This window comes from Streptopelia decaocto, assembly GCF_964273445.1.
Source record: "Streptopelia decaocto genome assembly, chromosome: 1".
Lineage (NCBI taxonomy): Eukaryota > Metazoa > Chordata > Aves > Columbiformes > Columbidae > Streptopelia > Streptopelia decaocto.
Window position 1 is genome coordinate 94,722,632 of NC_138663.1, and position 13,612 is coordinate 94,736,243.

Below are 13,612 nucleotides of genomic sequence, written 5' to 3' on the forward strand. Positions count from 1 at the left end.
CTTGTTTCTTTTTTCCCCTCAAAAATCCAGTTCCCTGTGAGGCTGGCACCTACGCTTTCCTCATCTACTCCATACCTCCTCTGTCAGATGCTCATTTCTGCCCATTACTGGGCTATTTCTGCTGTGAAACATCTGAGAAGAGCTGAGCAGGAGAAGAGATGTAACTCAGCTGTGAACTAGTAAGTGGAAAGGGAGAAAAATGGATTCTCAAAGGGATGGCTTCTTGGTTAGGCACTAAGGGTTAGAAAAGTTAACCAACTAACGTTTCCAGAAATCCCAGGTAAAACCTGAATTATCTGTGTCTGTTCCAGCCGTCTTAACGCACATTTGTCTTGGGCTGATCCCAACAGCCCGCTGAAAAGCTCCGTTAGGATCCTGCAGTCAGCAAGCAGGAATTCGCACCTTCTGTCCAAAGAGGTTTCTTTGAAATTCAACTTCTACAGTTGCTGAAGTTTTACAAACGATTTTACTGATGTGCTGTTTGCATAATACAGTTAGTGTAATTAAACAAATACTTTCCATAAGTAAATCATGATAAACATTATTAGAGTTTATGTACTGGGATAGTTTACACCTGATCGCTGTGTTTGAGATTCTCGTAAACAAGAATTCCTTATCACTTGTAAACATGTATAGGTATGTATCGCAAACCAAAACCTAAATTGTGTTAGAAGCTCTCACTAGGAAAAAGCAATCAGTTGCCATTCTCATCAGTTAAACTACTGTCTTTTACAAAGACCAGGATACTATCAGTCATTTCCATGTTAAAGAACTTTGAAACAATCAATCACCTTAATTAGCCTTCATTTCCGTAATTACTCATCTCAGAGAATAGTTTTGCAAATAGGAAAAATAATCAAAGGAGTAGAAAAATTATTCACAAATCACCAGCAGAGTCGGTTGGTTCTTTTTTTAATAAAGGCTAATTAAGCAGTTAATGCTCTAATACAAACAATTAGGAATTGATTTCTAAATCATTTTTTCTACAGACCCCAGTTTCTTATCCTCCGCAGCTATTATTTTGATAGCTTCAGGGGGAAATTAAGCCAGTCCAGTCTAAAATGGCCACCTCAGTACAGGAATGCAAAGAGATTTAAAAAATCTTTTACAGTCGCAGGTTTTTAATCAAAGCGTATAAAATTTTAGTCTAGAAAAATAAGTGTGGATTGTATACAGTTACTGTGCTTGGAGAGTGAAGAGGACAGCGCACCACTCAAATGGCACAGGCATACTGAAAAATGCAGCTGAGAGGATTCTTTAAAACTGTCTGGGTTTTGTTGGTTGGGTTTTTTTCTCATACTTTTTTAGTTTAAATAGCTGCAAAAAGTATCATTAGGTGGGAAGTCTAGTTGCTGGCAAGAGACTGGTGAATAGGTGGCTGGAAGCAGCGCACGTGTTCCACGGGTGTGCTCTCTCCATCGCCTGACTTCAAGTACTTGTCCAAAATAGCAATTATCTCATCATTCAGAATCTGGAACTTGCGAATTCTCTCGACCATTTTCTTCAAAGGCTGCAAACATCAAAAAAACCAGATACACGGGAATTAGCTTTGGAGATAAAAAGCCTGAAGCACAAAAGCAGCAAATGCTGTTACCTCACCTTTCCCAGGCAAGTTACAAATGTTTTCCTTCCACTCCTAATCCAGGGAAAATCCAAGGTGCGTTTTGGCTTTTGACAGTGCTTTTTGTACAAAAAAGGGCAATTTACAGCAGCCTGGTCATAATCCGAATGCACATATATGAGACAGGAAGCATTAAGAAAATCCCACGTATTCAGGAAATCAGAGTTCTCACCGACCAGCCTTCAGACTCCAGTACTAATGCCTTAATCTCTTGTCCTAAAATCCCTGGTGCCCTCATTTTCAGCATTTCGCTCGAAAAAAGCGATTGCTACATCTACACTGTATCCAAGAACGAACAGCTCTGATTTATCGTTGTCTTCATTACTACAGCAAGTACAGAACAGATGTTTTCAACTCACCACATTCTTTATAACCTCGTCTTTGCCATCATGCTTTTGGACTTTCAGTAGATGGTAGCAGAAATCCAACACATCAAAGCGACGCTGCTGTCCCAAAAGCACGATGATCATACAGCCAGCCCAGTGCAAGCCGTCTCCAAAGCACTGCCTGGAACGGGAAACACAACACAGAAAGGGCATTTCGCCTAAGTCTTCACAAACAGATCCACAGGAAACGCTCAGTGCTTAGCCATTGCATTAAACTACATATATATGATTCTAGGATGTGTTAGACATTAATCAAGAAAATACTGCAGAATCTCTAGTAAATTAAGTTCTCTTTCCAGATACCACATGCAATGCAAAGGGACACTTAACAAAAAAAAAAAAAAAAAAACAAAAACAAAACCAAAACCAAACCAAAACAAAACAAAAGCCCCCTCCGCAGCTCTACACAAAGTGGAGTTACTCCAAAAAATTGTACTCCCCACTAGACTCCAGTGGCATCACATTCCATTTTCAAAGAAAATAACAGGTTCAAAGGAGACAAAGTGGGAATTCAACACCCCTCTGCTCTTCTGGGCTGCAGGCATGGAAGGATGCAAATATGCTATGCTCTTGCCTCTGTAACTGCTCAGTGAAAAGCACATTACATCTCAACAGTTTTTCAATAATAAGGATATTATCAAAATTCACAAAACCAAGAACTACAGTTCCTGGTTAACTCGTGTTAATCAAGTTAGCTTCCAAGTGCTCAGTCTTGCCCTTCATTCAGAGAATATACTTCTTAGAAATAAGTGCACAAATGTTCAGCTATTTTATTTAAGCGCAGCATCCATAGGGGTATGACCACTATTGAAAGATGCGTGCTAGGGCCTGTTTGCCCTGAGATCATTCATAATACACTGGCAATCCTTAAAACAGAGGGTTATTTTTGTTACAGATACAATAATATCTGTGTTCATGGATTATGAGCTCCTCCCAGCAATGGCGGCACTTTCCCTTCTTTTTGCCCTTGCAGGCGGGCACTCAAATGTCTCCGTTCTATGCCCTCCCTGCCAGCCACAGGCAGGACAAGCCCAGCGTTGTTGCCTGCCGGTGCAGCGCGGTTGTACGTACTCCACAGTGAACTCATGCGTTCCCACGGGGATGCAGTAGACGAACTGCATGGCGCTCCAGAGGCGATGGAATTCCACGCACTCGTCCACGTGCATCACCCCGTTGCTGGGCAGGGGCCCGCGCCAGATGGGATCGTCCAGGAAGGAGCGGATCCTCGTCAGGATGACCTCAAACATGGACAGGCCGCAGCAGAGGCGTTCTTTGGTCAGCAAGTCCCCTTCCCTTGCGATTGCTATTTGCTAAGGTGGAGGGAAAGAAAGTGCAAAATCCTGGTAAAAAACACCGCAAGACTTTACTTAAAAAAACCCCAACCAACCAAACCAATAGAAAACAAACAAAAAACCACCCCAAACAAACAAAACCAAACCATGTTTTTCAGTTTCACTTAGAATCATATAATCATTTTGGTTGGAGAAGAACCCTTAAGATTATCAAGTCCAACCATTAACCAAACACTGCCAAGTCCACCACTAAACCACGTCCCTAAGAAGCTCATCTACACATCTTTTAAACACCTCCAGGGATGGTGACTCCAGCACTTCCCTGGGCAGCCTGTTCCAATGCCTGACAACCCTTTCCAGGAAGAAAATTTATCTAATATCCAATCTGAATCCCCTGGCGCAAACTGAGACCATTTCCTCTTGTTCTGTCACTTGCTACTTGGGAGATGAGACCAACCCCCTCCATGCTACAACCTCCTTTCAGGTGTTTGCAGAGAGCGATCAGGTCTCCCCTCAGCCTCCTTTTCTCCAGGCTGAACAGCCCCAGTTCCCTCAGCTGCTCCTCATCAGACTTGTGCTCCAGACCCCTCACCAACTTCGTTGCCCCTTTTTGGTTTATTCTAGGAGATATTTCTCCTGACTTTAAGTGAGGTCCAAAGCCACCAACCTGTGATTCAGTTCAGTGGAAAAAATGTTCAGAGAAAATTATAAAAGCCTTTTCAAGCAGACAGGCTTGAAAGTAAATAACACCAATTGCAGTAATGCTAATCCTGGGCTAGACCCAGGGAAGTTTAAAGAATTCTTTGCCTGAATTGAGGCAGAAAACAAAACCAAAGAGCTCGGTGCTCTGCTGCTGGCATGGGCAGTAGCTCCTGCCTGCACTCTCCTGTGCATCTCCCTCAGCTGCTGCTGTCAGAGATGGGAAAGCTCAACATCCAGCACAAACAGGCTCTGACAAAACATCCAGAGATGGCAATGCCAGTTAGGGCTTGTCCCAGCTTGTGCCATCCCACGTCTCAAGATAAAAGCAGTCTGAGGTCGGCTCCAGAGCACTCTGCTCTTGGCTTCTACTATTCACATCTCAATTGCTCGCAAACTGCTAAGGTTAGCAGGGAATTAATGTAACCCTCACGTTGGCAGAAAACAGTGCTGAAGCTGCAAAGGCAGTTCAAGAAGGTTCTCTTTGGTCACTGTGTTTCTAGGAGAGCTCAACTCAAATGACAGCTTATTTTCCAAGTGCTTCCAATCACCTGGCTCAAAGAGGAAGAAATTGTTTAAAGTATATGTATGCGCACAAGAGAACTGATTGCTTTTGGTGGAATCGGCACTAGGACTCCCCAGACTGGACCTTATGCTGAGCGGGCATCACATAGCAACATACATCAGCATTTTCCCCAAAACATGTCACCTCTACCTCAGTATAAAACATTTTAAACTTCTGAGCTTTAACAGTTTTACTGGATGAACAGGTTGATGTTCTGACACAGCTAGCAGCACATGTGAGAGAACAGGCTTTCTAGTGCTCAGAAATTTCTTGAATTGCCCCTAACACAAATGAGAGAGATTACCTGGGGTGTGCCCAGTCTTTCAATGAGAGGAACCAAATGTAGTGGAGCATATTTTGATTCTAGTCTCTTCATTTTAGCATCGAGTCTTTCACCCTCTGAAAGAAATGAACAAAAAAAAAGAGCACTGATTCGTGTAATTAGGAGCTGACAATTTTACAAATTGGAACGATGCAAGAAAATTCTTATTTTTACAAAATCTTCATTCAAGGTAGTAGAAAACTGGTAAGTCATTTTTATAGTTCTAAATAGTTGGTTAATCTTCAATGAGCTTTTAGAAAAATACGTATTTCTATTTTAAAATGTTGCATTGTATGTGCAAACAAAAAAACCCCAAGGATTTGTAGTAAACCACATTTAATTAGCTAAATTGAAGACCTAATATAGGAGTCTATTATGCTGCTGCTGCTAATACATTTGAGTCCCACTTGTACTAAACCAACTAATTTGTCCTTATCATATATAAAATGCTTGACTCTAGAAGCTGCCATATAATGAGGGTGGAATCTTGTGTATAGCACTGCTTAAAAAAAGCAGTTGGCACTCTCCCATCACTGGCAAGTAGGAAATGTTCTCCCGCAAATGGGAAAACACTGTTTACAATGGTCTGGTTAGTTTTATGCAGAGATGCAAGCAGCTACGGTAAGTCTGGAAGTATACTCAAAGATTTTTAGCTGACATGATTTCTCCGAGCAGAACAAATAAGCTGCTCTGGCAGCGAAAAACAGAAAGGAAAGGAGACAGAGCAGCAACACGGAAAGAAGAGAAGCATGAGGGGAAAAAAATACTGCCCTGGGTACCGATACCCACTTCTCCCTGTCACAGCGTTCCTCCTCCTCCTCCTCTTCCAATTTGCACTGAGCCCCAGCAGGAAGCACTTGTTTTTGAGCCAGGCAAACAAGCCTGAATCTGTTACCTCCATCCTCTAATTAACAGTGGTGTGGTAAAGGATGGCTGGGGATGGTCCCTGAAACCGCAGCAGCAGGAAAGTGGAAAGCGTTACCCGAGGAAGGTGTTTTCACTTGGCCCGTACCTTTGACGTGAACTCTGGGCAGGATATTTTGGAACGGTGCCGCGTGCAACAGGTCACACACCTCCTCTAGGGACTGGAACAAAAAGGAAACAAGAGGTGTTTAGGACTGAAGAACCCCCGCACCACACCAGAGCCCCAAAATGGGCTTCCAAAAGCATGTCGATGCTGTGGCAGGAGCACCCGGGGGCAGCCAGCACCACTCGCCACTGCACAGAGTGGCTCTGAGCCCTCGCTCTCCTCATGGGATCGCTCCCCAGAGACAATTTGATTTCACCAGGCTACCTTGGATTCCCAAATAACCTCCAGCAGCCCTCCTCCCACCCTCAGCTGGCAGTTCGGGAAGGACAGCGTATTTATTAAAAAGACTAATGCAGAACGAGTAATTTCAGTGTGGAAGCGGCAGACAGCTCCTGCGCAAACAAGCAGAGCGGTGAAGAAGGTGACTCACTGCTTGGTTATTTTTACCAACGCTATTCCCACAACCTGTTATCAATTGTCGCGGGCACGGCTCCCCACCAGGAGGGCTGAGACACACAACAGCAGCAGTGAACCACCTCTCAGGAAGTATTTTACATCTTCAGGGACGGGAGGAAGGAAGACAGATGTCTCCTAGCTCTTTCTTGGATGCCATACGTGCAGAGAAAATGCAGAGATGACCAGAAGCAGATGCATGATTTTGCTATGCCACTCTCCTCATTTTTGGAGCAGAGGCTCTGCTCATTTGCAACCCCTTAGTGCTAATATAAGAACAGATGTTCATCAGCCATACCTTCAGCAAGGCCAAGGTATCACAGAATCATAGAATGGTCTGGGTCGGAAGGGACCTTTAAAAGTCATCACCACTGGCCCAGGTTGCCCAGAGAGGTGGTGGATGCCCCATCCCTGGAGACATTCCAGGCCAGGCTGGATGGGGCTCTGAGCAACCTGATCTAGTTGAAGATGTCCCTGCTCATTGCAGGAGGCTGGACGAGACGGCCTTTGAAGTGGCCCTTCCAACCCAAACTATTCTATGATTCTATGAATACAACCACAGAGAAGGAGTCTTATGTGTGGATTTATTTTTGTGCAGTGGCAGGCGCTTAGCCAACTTGCTGAGGAAATGACGTAGCTGGTCTTCAGTCAGAAGAGAACTTGATGTGACAGGCAGCCCGGCCTCAAGCAGCAGCGTGTGCTTGCACAGTGTGGATAGAGCCCCCCGTACACACAGGCAGGGGAGAGACTCCCCACCCGAGTCTCGAAGGCACAGCACAGGTAAAGAAAAGGGAAGGCGGCACACTCGTTGCTTTTCTGCTCCATAAGCAAAGCCCACCCGAAAGCACGACGACAAAGAAATTACATGCCTGGCCATTTTGTTTGAACAGCAGATGGTAATGGAACAAGAAAATGAGAGGTGGGGGAAAAGAGCTTTGCACGCTGTAAAGTAGAGGCTACAGGGAGCAGCTGAAAGGCTGGGCACGTTTCACAGCTTCATTCAAAGCTAAAACAGACAAATGTCTGACAGAGTGGGTGCCACTGTCAGCCATCAGCAAGAAGATGTCCAAGAAGTCCATGTTAACTTTGTGATGTTTCAGGTGACACCAGGAGAGAAAAACAGTACCAGGGGCAGAAGTCACTGACATAAAGAGAGGAGCCACCCTGTGGCAGACTGCAGGAATACCGTATTTGATCATTATTTATGATCAAAGTGATAATATTTGATCCTCAGGTGCTGCACACAAGGCAGTGTGTTTCTCAACCCGCAAGGTGAGGCATCCCTGCTGTCTCGCAAATGTGCAAGCCCCTGCAAGACTGAAAGAGATCAGAGCAGGGAACTGTTTCTACCCATCTGCCCACCAGCAACAGCAAACTTGAAGATTTCAACCATGTTATTTGTGACGTTAGTAGCAAAAATTGGAAAGCACATTTTGAGAGACAGATGGGTTTTAAACTAGCACAGCAGGCACCTACCAGACTCTGTTCAATGAGGAGGCAAAACAAGACGGCATTTCCCACTTCCCGCAAATTCTGGAAGCAGACAGTCTTCAGTTCTGCATATTCAACGATGTCCTTCAACTGATGGTGAAAAAACTCCAAGATACCTGAAATGAAAAGAGAAGCAAAGAAATTAAATCTCAGGAGCCGGTGATGATCACACAGGCACACCTGTTACCTTGGGAAAGCAAACAAAAGACTCTGGTCATGTGGATAAGAGCCATACAAATAAGAAGTAATTTTTCTTTCTGCCTCAAAAGCATACCAATTTTCTAACCAATCTGCCTATTCAAAGGTTGCACTGAATGCACATAAGTACACTGTATCAGAGCACAATTAACCCAGGGTGCTGGTTTAGAGTTGTCTCTCCATGTATCAGCACACACGAGTTTTTTTTTATCTCCAGATGTGCAGCCTAGAAGAAACGGAAAGGAGCAGCATTTAAATACATTAAAAATCAGAGGTTATAAAGTGTTAAGCCAGTGGCATGCTGACCTTTATAACTGGGTACATCATGCACAATGGAGTGCCTAGCTCCTCACTCCTGGAAAAGGGAGCCAGTGTAAGAGGTAAGAAAATAATTCCCAGGAACAGGAAGGTAGACTAGGGCTATCGCCAAGAAAGGTTGGATCAGATGACCCTCGAGGTTCCATTCCAACCGGGTATTCTGTGATTCTGTAATTCTCATCTGCTATTAGTCCTGTTCCAGCTCCTGTCCCTCAACCTGCTGAATCACCCGACAGGTTCAATTTGCAGCTGTTATTGTCCAGGATGATGGAGCCAGCAAGGGGCAGAGTGCTGAAAATAAAGGCAACGGGGGTGGTGTTGGGCTATGACTCTGACAGTACCACCCACAGCCAGAGGGCATCTGCCACCTCACAAAACAGAGAAATACAGAAATCACAAGTCAGGCTCTGCTGGCAACGGTACATCAGACCCTGCTGACAAGCACAGTCGAACACTGTTTCTGTCAAAGTTTTGCCAAAAGCTATTAAGAAGCAGATGAAATTATGATTTTCAAAACCACGTAGTCTACATAAGCATACGTCTTTTCCACCAAACGTCTCTGATGCTTAAAGTGCTGGTGGATTTCCAGCTCCTTTCCCCCCAGCTCCAGAAAGCTTGTGCAGTCCCTTGGTTAGAGACAAAGCCCGGGAAACCCTGGGCTCAGCAGCTTCTTCAGGAACCCGAGCTGGTCAGCATCACAGAGGTGAAAGCGATGCTCAGGATGGGCGAGGAAGAGCAAAGAATTGCAGTAGGTCAGCCAGCTCTCTGCTTTTTCACAAGTTAATTTTTATCAGCATTTTTCCATCTGTCTGCACAAGCTTGGCCATTTTAAAAGGCCAACAAAAACCTTGACCGATGACAGAAGAAAATACATTGTGCAAAGCTTTCGAATCACATGCTACATACAGCAGTTCATTTCCAGTACATTGAATTAAGTCAGTTGAATCTGTACAAAATCACATCTAAAGCAATGGGGAGGAAACAAGGAAAGACAGCACAGATGCCCTCCAACACCTTCCCACGTGTGAGACGAACACTTCCCATGCAGGGCATTAGACATCATATGTACCCAGCAGGGCAATGGCTGAGAGGGGAGCGCTCAAACGTAAAATACAGCCTGGAGAGCATCCATGCCAAGGAAATCCCTCAAATTCAGCAGAGGAACTTGACAGCATACAGCGAAGGCAAGAACTGCAGATCTAACCCACACACTCCTACAGAAAGCCTCTTGTCACTAAAATTAGTAACACGAAACATCAGTGGAGTGCATGGCGAGGGGATGCAGGGCTGGCTCTGGTGTTAGACATCTCTAGGAACTGTTTGTCAATAGAATATTTGCAGTGAGTGAGTGTTCCCGCACACATTCAGGGGAGATAAATTTCAGACCTAACTTGAGTAGTTTAGTGACTCAATGGAAAGGCAAAACTGAAAAACTACTGGCGATAGATTGGATGTAATGAGTGCTTGCTGAGCTTGATTCATTCAAAGGAAAACACATTTGAACCTAGTTAAAAAGCAAAGAAGTTGTGCCAGCACATCACCAAGTTCCCCCTTCCCACAGCATAGGGACAATGTAACGAAAAAGCTCTGCAAAAGACCCTCAGTGTCTGTTCAACACTGCAGCAGAAAGGCAATTGCCAATTGCAATTCCCAGGTCTTTGAGCAGCAGTGAGCACTTGTGTTTGCTGCTTAAACATACCAGCACACCATTGCAAGGAGATGCTGCCATGCAGAATACTGGGATTCCTGTTTTAAAGATGAAGTTGAAAAAAGCAGTTTGATATGGCAGATAATTTTTCACAAAAAAAATTTTGATGCTAGGAAAAAATGCAGAGTGAGAGCATTGAAGCAAACTTTACCACAAGTCTACAGTGTGTTTTAGTTACATGCCTTAGTATTTACTTTGTGTTCTTCTCTGTTGACGAAAGAGCTTCCATGCCTCGCAAGAAAGGTCTTCTGAGCATCAGCTGCTAGGAGTCAACTACTTTCCTCACACCAAGACTGGCTGCCTTTCTGAAAGCAGAAGTCCATTGAGTTATCCTGGACTTAGGCCTGTGCCATAGAGGAAGTCAAAGTAGAATATTTTACCAAAGCTTCTGGTCTTAGTATCCATGGCATGTTACACAGGGATCAATGGTGAACCATCAGAAAGGCTGGAACATTTCCCAAAACACAGTGAGTAACCATAGACTTCAGGTAGTTACCATAGTGAGGAAGCACTACTACCCGAGCAAGTAGGACACTGGCTACAAGGGACAGACATGGGGATGTCTTTCCCCTGATCTTGTATGGTGAGGGGGGAGCAATTTAGTGAGAAACAGAAACTGAGCAGAACAGCAAGGTCAGTTCTGCTGCTGCAACATGGAAACAAGCATCGGTCGTGAAGGGGATGGAAAGGAGGGGATGGTTCAGGCTCCCCTCAATCCCCTGCCCAGCCTGTGGATTTTGTGGGGAGTTTCAGAAAAGAGACTGATGCTCAGAATGACATTGAGAAAATGTTATCAGTGTAAGTCCACCCCAAAGCAGCAAGATCAGACAGCAGAAGTGAAAGAGGCTTGAGGCTTATACCATAAACATTACACATTGTCTTTTATAGTCACTCCAGGTGAGAGTTCCTATCAAAGTCCTTAAAAAAGATCATTATTTCTTCACCAAAAGCCCCAGTCTCCATATACAGATATATAAATACAGACACCCACGTACATGCATTCATGAACAAATTGTTTCATTGTTTTGAAAATCTGAGAGACAGCATTTAGCATGCAGTTGTTCCAAATGCTGCTATCAGTGGTGCACTCTTAGATAAAGGGCTTGATTTACTGGCAGAAGACACAAAAGTTCACAGAGCTACACAGGCTATTTTTGATGGAACAGAAATGACGCTGAAAGCACGATCTGCTCCCCAATGGAGTCCTGGGGCTGAAACACATCATCTTCTTTTCATTAATGTTTAAGCGAAGGCATTCCCAATTACACCTCCTTAAACTACACAGTACCCAGAACTGTATTTTTATGAAAGACTACACATGCATAATGAAGCCCTGGAAAAAGAACAAGTGTCTGAGGAGAGTTAATTTCACTTAACAGCATGCAACTCTCCTCTTTGCCCCAGTTTTATTTGTGGGTGCAATTTGTTAGTTACTGGATTAGTTATCTATACATAGCATTTTGTAAGGCAAATGAATCAAGGCTTTTTGCTCATTCTCTCCAATAAACCAATTTTAATTAAACCCCTCTATTCCTGCAGATGGGATGACGTTAGGTGTCATAATAATCGATCCTATAATCCTACCTTCTGATTTACACAGATCTCAACAGAAGCAAAGGCTGTTGATATAAAATAGATCCAGTAAAGTATAGAAGATTAGTAAAGGATTAGGTTCCATCTCTGCTTCTATCTCGACAGCACTCAAACAGCAGATGCCAAGTTTCAGCTGTGGAGTCTGTACACTAATTAATTTAGGAAGTCAGACCAAGTCAACACACGCAACATAAAGCTGGTTGGATTTCTTCACTTCGGTCACCTTTCATTTTCTATAAAACAATCTCAGTTTACTCCTATGGACTCAAATTAAACACATTCCAGAGCTTGTAACAATACTGGTGCTTTAAAGGTTAGGACAAAAATTGGCTATTAATTCTAGAACTGAATTGCCAACTAACAACAAACCAGATCTTGAATATAATTCTCGGTCTAGCTGTGTTACGGGTTATTTTCTGCAGGGTACTGACTTGACTAGTGTCAAATAAAATCTGCTACTCTGCAACAGCAAAACCACTCCCAAGAAACTGGGTGCTATGATGACCTTCAGTTTATGTTCCCTTTCATACAGACTTTCAAATGCCAGCTACAAATACTTCTTTGCCTCACAGGAGACATCATTAACTCTGCATATCAGCACTCATGCCACTCCTTTTAACAGAAATGTTCATAAGGTTTAAACATTTACATGTGTCTGGGAATTACAATCACAGAACCTGTGCAGTTTGTTTATTTTGGTACAAAGAAATATCCCATTGTTTTGCATAATTGATCAGTCCTTACTGCCTTTTTACAACCATCTACGTGATTTGGGTGGCCCCTAGATTCTCTCAAATAGTCTGTGATTCCCTCCCAAATCTTTCTCCAATGAACAGGTTCCGGAAGAACCTCTGAATAAATTCCCTTCATATTCTTCCCCACAAGGACTCAAGCCATTGCACCCCCATCAAGAAATTTGATTTTTCTCCTACTCATCCAAGTTTGATCAAAACCCTGGGATAACAGAAGGCATCACCAGTGCTTCTGCTGTGCCCCGAGCAATGCCTCCCCAGCAGCCTCGACTCACTACTGCTCCCTGGCCCAGCCTAGCGCCAGTTCCTGTTAGACCCTGACCCAAAATATTCCAGAAAAAGGAAGGGTAGAAGACAGATTTTGCCAGGTTGCCATGGTGAAGCAGCTCAGAAGGTGTTGGCTACAGCACCATCAGCCCAGGGAGAGACAGGAGCACAGCAGTCGGCAGTGCGGGGCACGAGGAGGGTTTCCCAAACTGCCCTGCGAACACATGGCATTTCAGGAGATTATGGGCTGGTGTAATGAGTGTTTAATACCAGTAACAAAAATCTAAGCCTCATCTAACAGCAGAGCCAACAAACTACTTTCCTTATCACGTCAAATGACACTTCAGAGCAGCAGGACATGAAATACTCATTTTCCAAAAGCAGGAATGCCATATTCAAATACTAGAAAAATAGCAGAAGAAAATGTTACCTCCAAGATGAAATTTCAGGTTTAAACTCTTATGGACCAACATTCCTTCGAGAGCTTTAGTGAGTTTAAAAGGTCCCTTTAAAAATCTTTATGCTTAATGTATTTTTAGACAAATATTTTTATGACTACAAGATGAGCAAGTTTGCCACTGCTTTAGACTGTTCCTATGGAAACAAACCCATTGGTGAACAGGAGTCCTTAAAAACTCTGATAACACTGTCTGTACCATGCTCCTTGCTGCAGGAATAAATCACCATTTAGAGATCCACAAATCTGGAGGGCTGATTACACAGGGCTCAAGTAATTGCAATCAACAGAGTCCAAACAAAGCTCTCCAGATGAAAAGCCTGGAATGTATGAAATAGCTAAAGGCTTACTTACTGAGCATCCTTAAATCACTTTGCATATGGGGAATGGACTCCGGAAATTAATTCTGAATTGATAAATCCATGTTACATCAAGACGGTTGAGAATCTACATATTTAAT

General features: G+C 43.6%; 1 protein-coding gene across 2 annotated transcripts in view; it reads right to left on the reverse strand.

Annotated features, from left to right (window-relative positions):
• Positions 1 to 447: 447 nt before the first annotated feature.
• CYFIP1 (cytoplasmic FMR1 interacting protein 1) overlaps positions 448 to 13,612 on the reverse strand; it is a 78,922-nt gene continuing 65,757 nt past the window's right edge. For both annotated transcript variants that reach the window (XM_082059050.1, XM_082059049.1), the window contains exons 26-31: positions 7,845 to 7,975; positions 5,898 to 5,970; positions 4,868 to 4,962; positions 3,079 to 3,317; positions 1,981 to 2,128; positions 448 to 1,510 (exon numbers count right to left, since the gene is read on the reverse strand). In XM_082059050.1, coding sequence (XP_081915176.1) covers positions 1,346 to 1,510; positions 1,981 to 2,128; positions 3,079 to 3,317; positions 4,868 to 4,962; positions 5,898 to 5,970; positions 7,845 to 7,975 — 851 coding nt within the window. In that variant the 3' untranslated portion in view covers positions 448 to 1,345. The remainder of the gene's footprint in view (positions 1,511 to 1,980; positions 2,129 to 3,078; positions 3,318 to 4,867; positions 4,963 to 5,897; positions 5,971 to 7,844; positions 7,976 to 13,612) is intronic.